The sequence below is a fragment of the Macrobrachium nipponense genome, chromosome 47 (assembly GCF_015104395.2).
Source record: "Macrobrachium nipponense isolate FS-2020 chromosome 47, ASM1510439v2, whole genome shotgun sequence".
Classification (NCBI taxonomy): Eukaryota; Metazoa; Arthropoda; class Malacostraca; order Decapoda; family Palaemonidae; genus Macrobrachium; species Macrobrachium nipponense.
Window position 1 is genome coordinate 884,369 of NC_087222.1, and position 19,473 is coordinate 903,841.

Consider the following 19,473-nt stretch of genomic DNA (forward strand, 5'->3'; position numbering starts at 1 on the left):
AAACTAGTAATTGCCTAATAGGCCTTAAGTTCGCACGTGCGTAATATGTACCTGTCAAAGGTAAGAAGTAAATTACCTCGGTGGTTACCACAGCCACGGCGAACAGTTACAGTAAGAGTTACTCATTAACAAGGCCGGCATCTACATTGTAATAGGAAATTAACCCAGAACAAAACTGAACGTTCTAACTCCAAGACAACGACAATTTTGGAATACGTCAACGTCAACATTTGTGATAAGTGCTTTACATTATTGTGTATCTTTGGCCATGTCTAGGGAAAAAGGTAATGTACGGCAATGTCACAAAGTTTTATTAGTGGATCTACTCTTTAATGTAAGTTGTTTTGGTTGTTAAATAATTGTTTTGTTTGTTAAATATAAGTAAGATTGAAATTAAAATAAATTCCAATACTACTTTAGAAATATCTGTAAATTTTGGGGATAATTTGGTTGCAAAAAAGGGATAATAAACATGAATTGAATAAACATTTTGAAATAACAAAGTAAAATTGAACTAAATAACGAGTAAAGTAAACAATTTAGGGAATAAAACTTTGCAGTGTCATCGTCTGCTGTTCGTAACTGTGTTTGCGGCGCACACGCTTAGGAACCAGGAACAGCAACTTGGTTAAAGTGCAATGTGGAGTGAATTGAGAGCAAAATGTGTATAATAACAATCAAATAAGCACTGTGGAGTTTTCAGTTGTGATGGCAGTAAGGATAAAAACCCTCGACGCTTCTATGGGTCTGCATCCTTTCCTGTTGAAGGAGCAATTGGCTGTCTCTTCAGCTCACCTGCTCCTTCCGGAGCGGGAAACTGGACGCTATCCCCAAAATATAGTGTCTCGGGAGCCCCAGGAGTTCGAACCCAGGTTCATTCTCCTGCTCTGGTTCCAAGGGCGCTGCTCATGGAACCAGGGTTGCTTCGAGTACTTGTATACGGGTCTTTCCGAGTGTACAATCCACAGTCAGTGATTGGCAATCTTCTCTCCATCATGATAGTGACGCAGGGCGAGAGAAGGGACCGAGCCACATTGATGTCTCAGAGCCACCTGTGAAAGCTAGGAATGGCTATTCTTCAGGTGCCAAGATTGATGTCGCTGTTCCTCGGGACAAGGGCTTCTGAAGGAGATAGGAGGAGGGCCCTGTGTAGTCCACTTCATGAGGTTCGATCATGGAGAAGATAGATGCATAGCAAGGTGTGGCAAGTTCTCGCCAGCTTTTACTGCATTCAACTCCAGTCAACTATCGCTTGCGTTTGTGCAAACAAAATGGTTGTAGGAAATGAATGTTTCGTTGAACAGAGTGAGAACGTCGCACATTCAGAGAAGAGCGGACAAGAACAGTCAATCCTCCTCTCTTTTTTTCCCTTTACTTCCTGGTTACAAAGGAATGATAAAGGAAATAAGAGGAACTGTATAGAGTCTACTCCCCAGAGTTCAAATCCGAGAGACTGTTTTTGTTTCAATCCTAGGATCTTACTGAACATATGTCAATCCGTTCAGGATGGATAGCACCGAGAGGTTTGAACGCCTCTCCAGTGCTGCTGTTTTGGGAACAACCAGTTCGGCTTGAACTAGTCATCTTCAGTATCCTGTTAACACCAGAGAAGTCTCCCTTCGGGACAACTTCACCCTCACTCCTCGCTCTTTTCATTAGAGAATGAAGAAAGTCTGCTTTCAGTCCTTATTCTTGTCTCTCAAATGAAGAAGAATTTGGGTGGAGCACGATTTACAGGAACCTACGAATATACTAGTATATTTCTCTCGCGACATGCTTCTGTTATCAGTTGCATCGTCTGAGTTATAGGCGCATATCAGCAAGTTAATTCTTCTGTTATGTGACCGAGATGATTACCTTCTCTTAATTAACCTGAAACTTAGGACACCCTTTCGGGTCTGCCAAGAGTTTCTGGTTTTGATTTTGGGATAACTAGTGGTATTGTTTCCCAACAACACCACAGCATATGCATTATCACCGAATAGGAGGGTTTTCTTCCCTCCCATTTCTGTTAAAATGCAGATGCTCGAGTGTATCTTTTTTGCTCTCAGTGGTTCTAGCTGATGGAATGCACTACCAGGCAACTCAGTATAAGGAGTTGAGTGAGTGGCAGAATACTGCTCTCTCTCCGAGATTCCGTTCGTTTTAGCGTTGTTTCTCCTCTGTCAAGGAATAACTGCCAATTCGAATCTCCCTGCCCGGATCACAGACTTAGATCTGCGGTTGTCTTGGAATTCTCGCATAAGGCCCATGTCTCGTGGTCCACATTTGCCATTGCAAGAATTTTCAGAGAGAGATATATCTCATTAGACTCGTTACCATCTTTCTGTTTACCCAACGGTACAATGGAAGTCTTTAGCCTAGTCTTCTGTTCCATCGTACCTGCCACATCGGCTGCTGTGATAACGCAGAATGATTTTCTTCAGACAATTTGTTTTGTCTTCTAATATACGTTTTCTAATTCTTAAGGTTTTATATTATTCCTTGTTCACCCCAAATTGAAAATGAATAACAGAAGACTTTGCTTGTTCCCTGCCCGACTAGCTCTGCTTCCAAAGTAAATAGAAAATTCCTCCCTGATCCAACCCTCAAGAAGCAGTTCTTCAGGCAGTACAACCCCTGTGTTTTCATTACTGAAAGACACTCGCCTTCATTGCTAGCACCGACCTCCTCACCGAGCAGCAATGAAATAGCGGAATAACTATGTCAGTCATCTGTAAAACACCAGGGATTAGATCTGTCTTCACTGGTTGGTCTCATTGACGGGGTTTTTTCTATGATCAAAATCGTGAGAGTTCACTTCTCTCTGACTCAACCATGAAGATATAGGTCCACATTCACATTAGTCATTCACTAGTAGTATTGTTTCTCCTTGGTTGAGATTCAACTACTGATGAGAAACTTCTGTCTTGCCATCACAGGGACCTCAGTCTTTATAAGGCATTTGATTCTTGTCTAATGTGCGCATACGTCGCAAGAATCATCATCATGTCTCTAAACATTGATGGCGAACAAGATAGACAATTTGCATGATTCATTTTCAGCATCACCCATCAGAGGGAGGGTGTCATGTTGTGACTACTTCTTGGATGCGCAGCAGCGCAATCATTTGGCATCTGTTGACGAGTCTGAATCCTTCATGATCTCCTGCGCTTTGGACTTTGTATTTGGTGATCCAGATCAGTCTATACTTTGTCCTATTGGTGCTTTGCTTTACACCCTTCATTGAGTGTTGATACCTTTATCCAATGCAAAAGTGTCTAATGACACGTCTTCCTCCGAGTCTTATGAGATCGTGATAGACTTCTCTGCAGTTGGATACGTCCACTGTTAGCCTTCTGAGAGAGTGAGCAGTGCCAGTGGCTGGGTACATTTCATCACTCCAAAGAATATGTCGAACCGGAAGGTAGATGTGGTCTCATTACGACCACATTTATATCTTCCTTCTTTGGGGTCTGCCTACAGGTCCTTGGAACCTCTTTTCCTTGGACTGGTGGGGGATGGTCACAAGTAGTGTTTGCTTACCCGGCTCCTTCAAGAGGACAAGTTGTATCTCGCCTATGGTGTGCAGTTCTAGAGGTAAGAAGGATGCGAGAGTGACTGGCCTCTCCACCTTCCCCACCTCGTCCTTCTACTCCTCTTCCTTCAGGTTGAGGATAGGACTCGAACTTACTCTTGCTGGTCGGGTGTTTGATGCGGTAAACTTGCACATCGAGTTTCCTTTCTATTTTTCTTATCTAACAAGGGGAGGAAGGAGACTGGCAATAATGCAAACCCTGCCCTGAATTTTGCATTAATGTCTCCAACTCTAATTATTCTTCCCAACCCTTTTTCAGATGAGTTACGATTCCTCACTTCATTGAAAGTATGTAATTCCTAATGTAAAGCACCTTAGGTTTGTATATTCAGGAAAAATACAATTTACTTTAAAAAATTTTGATATTACCCACAAAATAGGTTATAGACTTGCAAACGACCCCTGATGCTAACCTGACATAGGGAGCCAGAGGGTGTGTCCTACCCTAGCCTTAGCCTAACTTAGCCCAAAGTTGTTCCTTTCTCAGCAAATTTGCTTTTTTATATATATTTTTTATGAGTAGAAGTTGTAAATAATAATTTATGTATGAAAAGGCTTAATTGAATTAAGTGATTAATTTGTATATTTTAAAATTTGTTTAAAATCCTGACAAACGGTACATTTCGATGTTGTACAATCCCCATGTGGCTTACTGTACCCCTGCAATTTGATCCTTTAAGAGAAACAAGATAAAAACACTTTATTTTTAGAACTTGTAAGTTTGTGCAGTCCACTTTTTCAAGTGCAGATTTGTAAAGGAAGACTTGAATATGTAAGAATTACAAAAAGATTGTTTTTGATTTATGTTGGCATCAATCCCCGTTGGTAGCTTGGCCTAGGCTTAACGATGTAAGCAACAGTCAATTTCTTTTTAATTTGCAGGTAACTAGTGATGCACAGCCACTGTCATTGGCCCGGGAACACATCAGGGGTCATCGAAGATTGGAGCTGAAGCAACCCATGCCTAATTGATGAACTTGAGGTGTACGGCATAGGTACTAATGTCAGGTTATTTTTTTAAATTTTGCTTGATAAAACCTCTCTCTCTCTCTCTCTCTCTCTCTCTCTCTCTCTCTCTCTCTCTCTCTCTCTCTCTCTCTCTCTCTCTCTCTCTCTCTTTTTATTGTGAGGTGGAAAATCAAGAGGCGACAAGAATAGACTCCAGGAAACTGAATAAAAAAGACAGACAAGCTCTGAAGAGTATTACCATATGTAGATCCTTTTTTGTTTGTCTTTGCACCTCACACAGTGGATTGCAGGTATCAGTGCAGTGTCCTTTCCGTGGCTGTAATACCTCCGTTCCTAATCTCTTGATTCCGTCTTACTTTCCTTATCCCTCTCCTAACAATTGTTTCTTCGTGTTGCAGTTGAGGTGTTTTCCTCCTGTTATGTCTTTGAAACCTTTATATTCCTTTCAATTTTCCTTTCAGCGCCAAATACCTCATTGTGGGTCACGGTGCTTCACCTCTGACCTGAATTTCATATTTCATTTTATCGTTAGAGGTCGCTACACTCTTCAATTTACCTGTTGAGAAAATGTAACCCACGAATAGCATAGATATCTATTTGAATTTTTTCTCTAGGACAGTGCTTCTATGGATCACTATTGGTCCATGGAGACTTTCCAGGTGGTCCACAGGATAGATGCTGTATATGGTAATGAACTGGAGACTGGTTCTCAGATCTTTGAATTTAGTGAGAATGGAGAGTGAAAGTTTGTTCCCAAATAAATCATTGCAAAGGGAAGTAGGGAGGAAGAGAAGTCATGGCCCACACTTCTGTATGGCTGTTGTTGTCAGGGGTAGATGTCAGCAGAATTACTTTACGTACTGTCTTTTTCCCTCCATTCTCAGCGGAAGGAGGATTTGGAAAATATGCCAAAGCAGTCACAATGAAAACTGGCATTAACTGTCGGATAGAACGGGAGCATAAAATTGAGGCCAAAGGCCAAGAAAAGCTGGGACCTATGGTGAGGTCATTCATGGCTGTAAGGTAAATGAAGCTTAATAAAAAAGTTTGAAAGTTGTAACAGCAGAAAAAAATATGTTGCAGTTGAAGCTGTGTGGAATCGCTGTCAGGACAGGGTAAAGGAAAGTAAGATGGAAGAAAGAGACTATGAAGAGAGGAACTGCAAAAGAAACTAAAGGGAATGTAGCAGATACAGGGTCTTGAGGAAGGGCTGCTACAAAGAAACATAGTACAGTTTACAATTGCAATAATATTTATACAGTAATATTTGTACAGTGGAATGGTCCACAACGCCTACTTTTAATTGGGAGACGGCTGTCAGTTTGTAAATGAAGGTTATTATCATTATAATGTAGATATTAACTATTTTAAAGTTATATCGTGTCAGTTTTTTCTGGAAATTAATTTATTCTCTTCTTCGTTTCAGATTCTTACTTGTGTGACAGAATCTAGCAAGATCCTGCCGTATAAATCTGCAAAGACTCCAAATGTTGAAATGGGTAATATTTAATGCAACAAAATTAATGTCAAGATAATATTGTCTTTGACAAATGGAGGTTGCATTTGACATTACTGAACATTACCCAGTTTGAAAATGCCTTCAGTCTTTTGATTCATCATGGAAGATTGATTCAAGAGGTGAGCGTTATGATTTTAATTGCAGAGATTTGTAAAAGCTGATGCCAGGGAAAGTGAGGGTAACAGGTCTCTGTTTTTGACAAACCCATGGAAGACTGATGTTTATATAGACTTTCTAACTTAATTTCGTTATAATGATTTTATGTTAATGGTTTTACTTTACCTAATGTTGGTTACGAGAAGATGGTTTAATCGTGGAAACTTGCGAAAGCTAATGACAGAGAGTGCATGTAACAGGTCTTTTTAAGCAATCCGGAGAAGGACTTCCAGCACATTATTTTGGGCACCCCATCCTTGAAGATGGAATCTGGAGGTCATTTACTGTTGTCCTCAATCAAACAGGAAAATGAGACCATGGAAGAAGACCTGCCTGTGGTCAGTGCCACTGACAGCTCTTCTTCATTCATGGAATCCTGCATTGAAATCAAGGCAGAGCCGGACGCTCAGCCGGAATTCATAGGTCCTGATAAGATCGATGTGAAGTATCCATGCAAGACCTCAGTCAAGCTTGAGAGAGATCCGCTGAGCTTTGACGAAGAGTACGTTAAGGAGATTAAGGAAGATGTTGACGTACAGGTGAGTGAGACTCCAAAGGACATCCACGAAATATCCTTTGTCTCGTGCGGGGAACTGTTGGAACCGGAACGGCCTTCAGAAAGCTGCGGAAATGGGGCCAGAAGTAGAGATCTGGCGCTTGCCGGGAAGAAGGTGTTTACCTGCTCTGAGTGCCAGAGGCCATTCACTCACTTAAGCCACTTAAAGGAACACATGAGGAACCACACAGGTGAGAAGCCCTTCCTGTGCACTGAATGCCCCAGCAGGTTCTCAAGGTCGAGCACCCTCAAGATCCACTTGAGAACCCATACTGGGGAGAAGCCCTACACTTGCGCGGAGTGCCAGAGTCGTTTCTTGACATCGAGCCACCTCAGGAGGCACATGAGGATCCACACAAGGGAGAATGCACCCAGGGCCCCTGTGAAGAAGAAGGCACCCAGGGCCCCTGTGAAGAAGTCCTATGCCTGCACGGTGTGCGAGAGTCGCTTCCCCTTTCCCTACCGCCTGAAGCTCCACATGAGAATGCACACAGGGAGAAACCTTTCACCTGCGCGGAGTGTAAGAGCTGCTTCACCAGCTCCAGCTCCTTGTTCAAACACATGCGCACTAAACACGGGGGAGAAACCCTTCACCTGCGTTGAGTGCCAGACCAGCTTCACAACCTGACAGTCCACACGAAGCTCATGGGTGAGAAGCCCTTCGCTTGCTCTGAGTGCCCCGGCAGCTTCTCCCGCTTCTTTGAGCTGAAGAGCCAGATGGGTGAGAGGACCCTTGCCAGCACTATGTGTCCCAGCACCTTCTCGCAGTCCAGCCACCTCAAGGCCCATGTCAGTCAGGAGCCACACAGGGGAGAACCCCTTACCTGCAATGTTTGCCAGACCAGCTTCTCCCAGTTGGGGATTCTCCAGAGGCACGTGAAGACCCCCACAACGGAGAAGCCCTACACCTGCGCCGAGTGTAACCGCAGCTTCTCGTTGTCGCACATTCTGAGGAGACACGTGAAGATCCACCAGTGAGAGGACACTACCTTGAGGAATCCCCTGGGAGAACTCCCTCAGGGTAGCAGAGAAAAAGCATCTTCTCCTTACAGAATGGAACATGCAGAGTCCAGGTAAAAGGCCAAGTGCTGTGACCTATGATGAAGTCGTCTTACAAGATCATCCACCGCTGACAGGATGATCTTGTAATCAAGAGGAATAGGTAATTTTGAAAGGCGTAAAAGGAGAAAACCCCCTCTCAATTTTAACATGAACAAGAAAAGTGGGAGAGTTTAATTAATCACTTAATAAACAAAAAGTTGGAGGGTCCACTTAATTAATTACTTAATGAAGATTTGGGACATGTAGAGCCACTGAATTGAGGGGCATCAAAAAAGTAGTTAATTACTTAATTAATGGTTTGATAAGCAGTCAAATTTGGGGCGGAATACTTGTGATCAATTTTGTTAACAAGTGACTTAAATTTAAATAAATTTATTTTTTAAAGATTTTTATCAATTTGTAATGTTGTCCATGTTATTATTCTGTAATGATTTAATGTAATTTGTAATTCTAAGCTTAATTCAAATGTAATTTTGTATTCACTTATAAAATTGTAAGTGAAAATGTTAATTCTTTTCATTATCTGTCTGCTTTCCCCAGTAAGTGTAATTTTTCCTCACTTCTTAATGAGACCCTGCTTAGAAGCAGTTCATGGCTCCATAGATCCTGCTTTATAAGCTTTCCCTTACTTGTAACGACCTTGTCTGAAAGTTAAACTAAATCCCACCAGGAGACAAAAAGTTTTTATTTGGGTAAGAACAAATAAAAAACTTTTATTCCTGTATCAGCCCCATACAACTTACTGCATCCCTGTAAATAAAATCATTGACCTAATTATCAACCCTACCTACAGAGACCCCTCCACGTCCCAGACAAATATTCCTGAAGGGTCCTCAGGGTCCCAATAGGCCCTTCTTGAAACATGCACAAAGATGGCCCCTTTTTATACTCATGAGGGCCACATGAACAGGCAAAAAGATGAAGAGACGGACAGCGACACAGTCAATCATTCAGAGGGGCGATTGTAAGCTGTCTTTTGGAACTGCCGATGTGACGCTTAGGGATGAATAGAATAGAATAGAATAACAAAGCAGAAATAGAAGGTGAGGAAGCATTTGGACTTCACCCTTCAACCTTCCTACTTAGAACCAGTGAGACATTATCAGGAATAAAGTGGGGAGTATGTCTCCCCCAAGAAGTTTCCTGGAAATTTTCAAGTGCTTCTTTATTTTTAAAATTGACGATGAATGATTTCCATGATGATATTTTCAGTTTCATGGACCTCATAGCAGGACTAGCTTCCTGCCTTTTATGCCTTCACTCTTGCTCAGATATCTTCAACTTGTATGTTTGTCACAACAATCTCCTGTGAAATGCACTATATCACATTCTTTGGGTTTTTTATCCCATCAACTTCTGAATACAGCTCCTTGACACATCACTGATTGTGGTACATCTCGATGGTTATGGCATCCATAAGCATAACTACATTAGTTTCCGCCCAGTTGGTTCATAACTGCTGCAATGTATTTTGATTTGTTTGCTTTCCTCATACTCTGACAGTGCCATAATCATTTGGTTCGAAGAGCGAGGTTGGCTACTCTGTCTATTCATAGCAGTGCATTGGCGTCGACACTATGCAAGAAGTGCAAGTTCTAAACAATATTGTTCTGTTTTTTATACAATTTTGCTGATGTATCAGATTTTCCAGATTTATTACTTTTTATGACAAAGGTTTTAAGTTTTTTGATGGTATATTTGTGCTCTGAAATATTTCTCTGGTTGCAAAATTCAGCAGATCAGATGTGGAGATGAATGGATTTTTTAGGTTATGAGTAATCAGCTGTTTCATAAAATTAACAGCTTTTCAATCTTTTTGTGCCTGAATAGATCCAGATAGTTTTCAGCAACTGTATCTTTTGTCTTATGTACCGTAGATAGCCTTTAAAGAATTGTATCTGCCTGTTTGTTATATGTCTTTTAAAGGGCCATATCAGTCCATACGTTATTAACATAACTTTTGTCTTCATGAATTGTAAAGTGACCCTGGCAGAATTCTGCGGTAAGCTCTTCTGGTAAGGTTCTCATTGCATGCAAATAGTGAGGAATACATACTACTATTTTGCATGGCTAGTACAAACCATATATGGCAACCTTTTTCCTACTTCATCAAGATGCTCTTGCCATTTACAGGTTATTTTGCAGCTTCAGTATTTCTCTTGAAATCAGAACATTTCAATATGCCTTAACCAAAGCAATGCTGTACGATGCCCTTCTACTGATTCATCAAATCTCTGAAGGTCTTTTCTTATTCTATGGGCACTTGGTAGCATATTTGCATATGCATCTCTGATGTATTGTTTGTCTCGTTTCCCAATAGCTTCAGCAATCTTCTGGATGCAGTTCGTATATGAAGTAACTGCATCCAGCTCTTCAAGTAACTGCATCCAGCTCTTCCTCATTGTAACAGACACCATTCATCAAAGGGTTCCCAATGTAGCTCCAACATGGCTGATAGCAACAAGGTATGCCATCTGGCCATTCCATAGCAACCATTCCCTGCTATAAATTTATTGGCAGTTCCAAGTTTACAGATACCAGCTTCAAACAAAATTCCTTCGATTCATGATGATTTGAAGAGAGTTCCTTTAACCCCCAGATAGTTATTTGTAATATGAAAACCACCCATTCGTAGGATCAGGTATTGGTACCTTTGTCCCTTCTTTTACTTCACACCGGGGCATATTTCATGTATTGCTTGATCACGGGTAATGATACAATATTGATGATCTAGTTTAATGCCAGCTACCATACAGTAATCCAATGATGTCTCAACTATATCTGGTTTTGATGGTAATTGTGGAATGAAAGGACCATGGCCTATGACTGTTTTTGGGTTTTGCACCTCAGCAAACATCTCATGGAAATTATTCCATGTGATCAGATGTGATGGTTCATTCTTGATAGCTGCAATAAGTTGTGTTAATTGCAAAATAACAGTACCAGAATCCATTTTGCATCATTAAACCTATTAAACCTGAAAAATATCGAAACAAGTTAGATATTTTATGATTCATGACTGCAGGAGCACACTGCGTAACACCAGCATTCATTGTTGAAGAATAAGTGGAATGGATTATCTCATCATACAGAGGGTTTTAGGAGAGTGCATATGAGAATACCTTTGTCAGATAAAGACTTTGTCATTATTGAAATAGTTTTGAATAACTTTATTATAACTTTTTCCAACCATTTAAGTGTCCTTGACTTTAACTGTTGCAGTGAGGTCACTATTTGTTATATAGGCCTAAGTGCCCATTGTAGAGACGTTCAGAATTTAGTGATAGGTTAAAGTAATCATTGTTAACTTCTGGTTTATAATTAGAATTAAGTTAACAAAGTCCAAGTATATTAAGAGAGAGAGAGAGAGAGAGAGAGAGAGAGAGAGAGAGAGAGAGAGAGAGAGAGAGAGAGAGAGAGAGAGAGAGAGAGAGAGAGAGAGAGAGAGAAAATTAATTTTTCCAGTATATTGAATGAATATGGATTCTGTAAATACCAAATGTAATACGTATCAGGTGTTTCATCAGATTTGAAATTCTCAATTGTCATGAAATTTAGACAATTTATTTTTGTAGGAATAATTCCTTTTGTAGTTTATTTGCTTAATTGCTGACAGAAATGTTGAATTTTGGCAGAATATTCCTAAATATCTTTTGTAGAAAGTTTGAACGTTTTTCCTTTTTATTTGGTGTACATTCTGTAAACTTTATAAGTTGAGGACGTCCCACATCTGAGGGCAATTCCCTACCATTTCCATTTTTAGTTTAAACAAAACTAAGAAGAAACCAAATGAAACTAAACTTGACATTTGTTGTTCAATCTTTCTTCTACAAAACCCAGAGTTTCTTATAAATGTATTTATTTTTCCATTGTAAAAACCTCTTGAGTAATGTCTGTCTTCCCATAGCAGAGAAAAGTTAGACTAAAAATTAGTCTTACTCTCAGCTTAGCAGCCCACATGACCTGACCCTTATATAAAGGAGCAGGTCAACACTTTGAAGCCATTATACACATCCTGCGTCAATGTCTGGACTTGGAAATCAATTAATAAAGGATATACCTTCAGAATATTCACTGCTTTTAGTTACTCTAAAATGGATTCTTCAGATAGGCCTAATTCTGGACGAATACTTCACCTTTGTTACTTCCAAACTTGCTTCGTTATTCTCTTACCAGTCTCATTGTTATGGTAATTTAGCTGAGAAATCCTTAAAAATCTGTTTAAAAATCCGTGTAAAGTTGAGGTCAGGTTAAGCCAAGAATGTGGAATGAATTAATTGGGGGACATACTAAAAATGTCCAAGTGTAGAATAACACTAAGGGGTATTTGTCACTCACCAGTTTTTGTTGTTAAATCAGGAGAAAAGGGAGATCTTGGCGACATTATACAAGTATCAGCTGTCATGTTCTATTTTTCAGTTAAAGTCATTATGTAAATCTGTTCTCCAGATAAGTTAACTATTCCACAGGTAGGCCTAAGTGCCCAGGTTAGAGAGATTCAGAATGTTAAGATAGGCTCAAGTAATCATTGTTGAAACCTTTGGTGTTTCTGCAGAGTTAAACTTGACAACTGTTAAAGCTACAAGTCAGAGGAGTGGAGATTAAATTGCAGGAAGTTTGGAGACTTCACTTTCCCTTAGTTTAGAGATGTGGAACTCAAACAAGCTTCTGAGTTAGACTTCTTTCCTTTGACTTGTGTTTATGTTGAACCATTAACATCAGACTTTGTTATATTATGAGGATAATTTCCTTAATGGAAAGATTTCAGATTGCTGTTTGCCACATTATATAGGTAAATGCCACAATTATATTACAGTATCTTTTGCAGTGTTATGTATGAAACTTCAGTAACTGTGCAATGTTTACAATGTATTATTATCCATTTGAAAGGGCAAACAATAAAAAAACAAAAACAAGGGCACACTTTTATTTAACAACAAATAAAATGTTAAAGTCAGATGATAGGTAATAAAATGTTAGTAGTACCTGACTATATCGTTTGGAACTACCCAGTCTTTCGTGAAAAGAAATACTCTGCTCCAGGACTGGAAGTTCCATTCATAAGAATGTACAGTAGTGAAGCTCATTTTGGTTGACATATGATGTAGATCTTGATAACACAAGCAAAATGGTTATAGCCTTATATTCTGGAGTAAGGGAAGCTGTCTTTATGGAGAATCTGTTTTGTTATTTACTCCTGAATGGTTTTATTTAACTGACTGACATTTGTTACAGTATATGTTTATATTCTTATAAAAATGTATAACGTCATAGCTTTAATTGAAGAAATGCTATTTGTATATTCTTTTAGTTTTACTAAAATGCATGTTCTTATATTTGTACTAAAATCTACAGTCTTATAGTTTCATTAAAATGACACAGAATTTTATAGTTTATTTAACCTTTACATTTCAAAGCATTTGTAGTGGAATTGCACTAATGTGTGTATATTGCAAAAAGTGAGCATTCTTTCGATTTAGCTCTGAGTTAGGCTGGATGCTTAAAATCATGATTGTCATGGTAAGTGTCATTATGTCAGGTTTTGCCATTTAAGGGGCTGGACATAAAATGAGTCCTCTTGTGATGTGCTGCCTGTCCTCCCAGTCATGGTATTTCCATATCCATTGCTCTTTCTGGCCAACGTTTCTCTGCCTCATGACTAGACCATTTTGTTAATTGTTATTATTTATTTGAATAGAAATATGGACTGATTTATATCAAATAAAGGAGCGTGTTTTAGCATAAGCCTTGTCATATGTGGGTCGCAATACTTTGTAGGAATGGGATTACTACACACTTTTTAGAAGCCCTTTGAAAGGTATTGTAGATTTATCACAATACTGCAAGTCAATCAACCCTATAGAATCTACAGAAATAAGAACAGAATTGCACTGCTGTAGGAAGCAAGTCCTGTAAAAATGCATTTTACTTTTAACTTGTAGCAGCTTTATGAATCAAGACTGACTCAAATACAGGCAGTCCCCGGGTTACGATGGGGGTTCCGTTCTTAAGACGCGTCGTTACCCGAAAATCGTCGTAAGCCAGAACGACTTTCTTGAAAACATGTCCACAGGGAAAATTTCACTAATTTGCAATTTTGTTCATGAAACTTACCTGACAGATATATATATAGCTGTATTTTCTGAAGTCCGACAGAATTTCAAAACTCGCGGCACACGCAGTGGGCGGCCAGGTGGTTAGTACCCATTCCCGCCGCTGGGAGGCGGATATCAGGAACCATTCCCATTTTCTATTCATATTTTTTCTGTCGCTGGTGCTGTAAACAACTGTTTGCAGTACCTCCGCTTAGGATTTTTGGATTTACTCGTCATATAAGTATCTGGATTGTCTTTTGGTATTGATTCTGGATTGTTGGATTGGCACGCGCAATAGTGGACTGTTTTTTTTTATTTTGGATTGGCTTTTCTGTAAACGTGATGTCTGGATCAAGTTCAGTGAGTTTCAGAGTGTGTGTGAAGAGTGATTGTAAGGTGAGGCTACCTAAATCATCGGTAGATCCCCAAACAGTATGTATGGGGTGTAGGGGGCATGTATGTTTGTTGGATGATCGGCAATGAATGTGAAGGATTGACCGATGATGGATGGAAGGTGTATGATTCCTATTGGCGTAAATTGGAATGCGACAGGATCAGGAGGTCTTCCTCCAAGAGCGGTTCTTCTAAAGGTAAGGGAAGTAACATTTCTCCTGCATTAACCCCAGTAGATTTTGTCTCACCTAAACCTGTGATGTTGCCTTCGGGCCCTGATTCTGTGTCTGGAGAAGGTAATGCCCTTTCTCTGATTTTAGAGTCTTTACGCACTCTAGAATCAAAAGTGTTAGCCTTAGAAACTGGCTCAGTGAAAGTGTGTGATCGTGCCCCTAGTGTTGTGGAGGGGGCGTCAGATCGGCCCCATAATGCCTCTAGGCCTAGACCGCTATCGGACTCCCAGGACTCAGGGAGTGGATTTATCGAAAGCCGCAAGAGGGTTACGGGGGCTCCCCACCGATCTGGCGTCCCTTCGGCAGGCCCTGTTACAAGTTCCCAGGCTGCCAAGGAGCGCGCACAGGCGCGCATCCTGAAGGACTGTTTTTCGTCCTCCGAGGCGCCCTCCCCACGCAAGGGGTGGAGCGCTCGGAGAGACTCGCGTCCATTGAAAAGGACTTTTCGGAGTGAGGACGCTTCACGTCCTTTCTCTCCAGTTTCGTTACACTCTTCTCTGGATTCGTATGAGAAGCGCTATAGTCACTGTTTGGAGAAGCAGGTAGCTGTACCTATGAGAAGAAAGGAGGCGTCCCCTCGCCCCTCGTCTTCTCGCTCAGTCCTGCTCCTTCTTTTGGTTCTTCGCCCACGAAGAACAGATCCTTTGTTTTGTCCCTATTCAGGACCAGTTTATCCTACTTTGATGGCTGGCAGACAAGACTCGCCCAGCAGCAGTCGAGCCTAAGCGGAGGAAGGACGTCAGGCTGCCTGTCAAGAGGACGAAGCAGTCTCCTTCTCCTTCTCCGCGTTCGTCTCTTTCTCCTAATGCGTCTCCTTCGGTTCATCGCCGATCGTGTTCTCGTCAGGACGCTTTCTTTCCCTCTCGACGTCCTGGGCAGGCTGCTCGACAGGACGCTCAACAGGACGCTTTTGAGGACGCTCGGCAGGACGCTTTCCAGGACGCTTCGGAGTACGCCAAGCAGGATGAGGACGTTCAGCAGGGCGCTTGTGTGGACGCTCGGAGGGACGCTTTTCCTTATGATAAGGAGTTCATAAGTGCTCAGAAAGACGCTTTGGCTTCTAAACCTGGTCGCTCTTGTAAGAAGCGTAAGGACACTTCAGATAGAAGTAAGGCAGTCTCGGTCGTCTCTCAGGACACTCAGCGCTGTCAAGACGCTCTGCCTCCTTCGAGCAGTAAGGACTGATGTAAGGACGGTCTCATGGAAGAAGCTTCTGCTTCCAAGCAGCGGAGATCTCTGATCAAGGCCAGACCCGCTGGACGTACGCCCTCTCCGGATGGGCGGTCTCCTATTCCTCTTAGGGAAGAAGGAGAGTTGAGTAGTCCGGCGGACTCGATTGAAGAGTAACATCCTTCTGTTTCGTCCGTCTCGGATTACAAGGTTCTTGTGCGGCTGTTACGTTCGTCTTTCGGAGACAAGTTTCAGCCTGCAGCTCCCAGGTCTCCACCCTCGCAGTTTTCGTCATTCCAAGTCTTGTAAGACCCCGGAGTTTGTGGAGATGAAGACTTCTCTGTCCACCAAGAGGGCCTTCAAGAAACTACAGGATTGGATGGAGCGAAGGAAGGATCAGGGCAAGTCAACTTTCGCCCTTCCTCCCTCTAGACTCAGTGGAAAAAGGGGCGTTTGGTACGAGACCAAAGGAGACGTGGGTGTGAGGATCCCTTCGTCAGCCCAAGGGGATTTCTCTAGCCTAGTAGATGCCCAGAGGAGGTCCCTTTTGTCAAAAGCCAAGGTTTCTTGGACGCCTACTGAAACGGACCATCACTCGAAAGGACTTCTACGGACTCTCGAAGTTTTCAACTTCTTGGACTGGTGCTTGGGAGTCCTAGATTTGTAATCTAGGAGCCCGGACTCGCTCAGTCTGGGGGAGCTGTCCAGCGTGTTATCTTGCATGGACAAGGCCGACAGGGATGGTTCGGAAGAGTTAGTTTCACACTTCGGAACAGCGTTCCTTAAGAAGAGAGCTCTTCTATGTAATTTTACCGCTAGATCGGTTACGCCCGCTCAGAAAGCAGAACTGCTCTTTTCGACTTTTTCGAACCATCTCTTCCCCAGACTATGGTAAAGGACCTGGCAAGTAGCTTGCAAGAGAAAGCTACTCAGGACCTCTTAGAACAGTCCTCGAGACGTCCAGCAGTTCCTTCTACGTCCTCCTTTGTGCGACCTCCTAAGAAGGTTAAACCCTTTCATGGAGCTCCTCCCTCGAGAGCAGTTCCTCGAGGGAGAGGGCTTTCAAGAGGAAGAGCTTCCTTCAAGCCCAAAGCTACCAAATGAAGAGCATGTCCTTCAGACACCAGTCGGAGCCAGACTGAAGTTTTTTGCGGGAGCATGGAGAGAGAGAGATACGGACCCTTGGTCCCTCAAGATCGTGGAACAGGGGTACAAGATCCCCTTTTTGGATCTTCCTCCTCTATCCACAATTCCCAGAGACCTTTCTCCGTCATATCAAGGGGAGAAAAGGCAAATTCTTTTCGATCTTTTAGATCAGATGATCGAGAAAAGAGCAGTGGAACAGGTCGTAGATCTGGGGTCACCAGGATTTTACAACAGACTTTTCCTGGTACCGAAGCAGTCGTCGGGTTGGCGTCCAGTCCTAGACGTAAGCAGCCTCAATCTTTTCGTAGAAAAGATCAAGTTCAAAATGGAGACTCCTCAGTCTGTTCTGGGAGCCTTGAGACCTGGCGACTGGATGGTGTCCTTAGACCTGCAGGACGCATACTTTCACGTTCCAGTCCACCCTCTTTCAAGAAAATATTTAAGATTCGTTTTAGGAAACAAAGTCTGGCAGTTCAGAGCCCTTTGTTTCGGCTTGAGTATCCCTCTATCTCGACGATTGGCTCGTCAGAGCGTCGTCAGAGGAGAAGTGTCTGAAGGACCTTCAGTTCACGTTAGCCTTAGCGAAGTCCCTGGGACTTCTAGTCAACTTCGAAAAGTCGCATCTGACCCTGACACAGTCCATCGTGTATCTGGGGATTCAGATGGATTCAGTGGCTTTTCGGGCGTTTCCGTCCCAGGAACGTCAGCGGCAAGGCTTAGAGAAAGTTTCAGCCTTCCTGGGGAAAGAGACTTGCTCGGTGAGGGAATGGATGAGTCTGCTGGGCACCATTTCCTCGCTGGAAAAGTTTGTTTCCTTGGGGAGACTGCACCTCAGGCCTCTCCTGTTTTTCCTTGCAGAGGAATGGAAGGCCAAAGAGGATCTGAATGCGATCTTGAAGATCTCCGATTCTGTGAAAAGCCATCTAAGATGGTGGCTCGATCCTCAGAAGATTCAAGAGGGCTTATCCCTAAACCTTCTGAGCCCCGACCTAGTGTTGTTTTCAGACGCTTCCATTTCGGGTTGGGGAGCAACACTAGGAGGGGAAGAAGTGTCAGGCTCCTGGAGAGGGGAACAGGTAGCCTGGCACATCAATGTGAAAGAACTGGCAGCGGTCTTCCTGTCGCTGCAGTTCTTTGAAGAAAAGGTGACAAGCAAAGTTATCCAAGTCAACTCGGACAACACCACAGCCCTCGCGTACTTAAAGAATCAGGGAGGAACACACTCCCGGCCTCTGTTTACACCGGCAAGGGAGATTCTGCTGTGGGCAAGTGCGAGAAAAGTCAAGATCTTGACGAGATTTATCGCAGGGGTGCAGAACGTCAGAGCGGACCTTCTCAGTCGACAGGACCAAATCCTGCCGACAGAATGGACCCTGCATCAAAACGTTTGTCATGAGCTTTGGAAGTTGTGGGGACATCCTCTGGTCGACCTATTCGCAACATCGAGGACGAAGAGGCTTCCTCTGTATTGTTCCCCGGTCCTGGATCCAGGAGCAATAGCGGTAGATGCACTGCTCTGGAGTTGGACAGGCTTAGACCTTTATGCCTTCCCACCATTCAAGATCATGGGGGAAGTGATGAGGAAATTTGCGGCTTCAGAAGGGACGAGGTTGACCCTGATCGCCCCGATGTGGCCGGTGAGAGAATGGTTCACAGAGGTCATGTCGTTCCTTGTACACTTCCCAAGGACGTTGCCCTGGAGGAAAGATCTACTCAAACAGCCCCATTTCGAAAGGTATCACCAAAACCTCTCCGCTCTGGGTCTGACTGCGTTCAGACTATCGAAAAGTTGGCCAGAGCGAGAGGTTTTTCTAAAGCAGCTGCAAAAGCGATCGCCAACGCAAGGAGGGCCTCGTCAAGAGCTGTTTACCAATCGAAGTGGGCTTCCTTCAGGGCATGGTGTAGAAAGGAGGAAGTTTCCTCTTCCACGACCTCTGTGAGCCAAATAGCCAATTTTCTGTTATTCTTGAGGAATGTACAGAAATTGGCAGTCCCAACCATCAAGGGATACAAGAGTATGTTGTCGGCAGTTTTTCGGCACAGAGGCCTGGACCTCTCTGACAACAGAGATCTTCATGACCTCTTGAGATCGTTCGAGACCACGAAGATTCCTCAGGCGAGGCCGCCTTCATGGAACTTAGATGTGGTTCTTAGACTTTTGATGTCAAGTCCGTTCGAACCTCTTCACGCAGCGTCTCTTCGTAACTTGACAAAGAAGGCTCTTTTCCTAACTGCTCTGGTGACGGCAAAGAGAGTTAGTGAAATCCAAGCTTTTAGTAACCAAGTGGGCTTCAAAGGAGACAACGCTGTCTGCTCTTTGAGTCCCACATTCTTGGCTAAAAACAAAAACCCGTCTAACCCTTGGCCCAAGAGCTTGGAGATAAAGGGTATGTCGAGTCTAGTGGGCCAAGAACCAGAGAGAGTCCTGTGCCCTGTCAGGGCTCTCAAGTTCTATGTTCATAGAACGAAGGAGGTACGAGGTCCCTCAGGTAATCTTTGGCGCTCTGTGAAGAGACCTGAATTACCATTATCGAAGAATGCGGTGGCTTTCTTTCTGAGGGACGTCATTAAAGAGGCTCATTCATCTTGCCAGAAGA

The 19,473-nt window shown here is 42.7% G+C and overlaps 1 protein-coding gene across 4 annotated transcripts in view; it reads left to right on the plus strand.

Moving 5' to 3' along the window:
* LOC135204657 (gastrula zinc finger protein xLCGF3.1-like) overlaps positions 1–13,223 on the plus strand; it is a 316,463-nt gene extending 303,240 nt beyond the window's left edge. For 2 of the 4 annotated variants that reach the window (XM_064234806.1, XM_064234805.1), the window contains exons 2-3: positions 4,460–4,572; positions 5,973–13,223. In XM_064234806.1, coding sequence (XP_064090876.1) covers positions 6,485–7,405 — 921 coding nt within the window. In that variant the 5' untranslated portion in view covers positions 4,460–4,572; positions 5,973–6,484 and the 3' untranslated portion in view covers positions 7,406–13,223. The remainder of the gene's footprint in view (positions 1–4,459; positions 4,573–5,972) is intronic. The other 2 variants (XR_010312278.1, XM_064234807.1) reach the window with 2 other exon arrangements.
* The last annotated feature ends 6,250 nt before the right edge of the window (positions 13,224–19,473 follow it).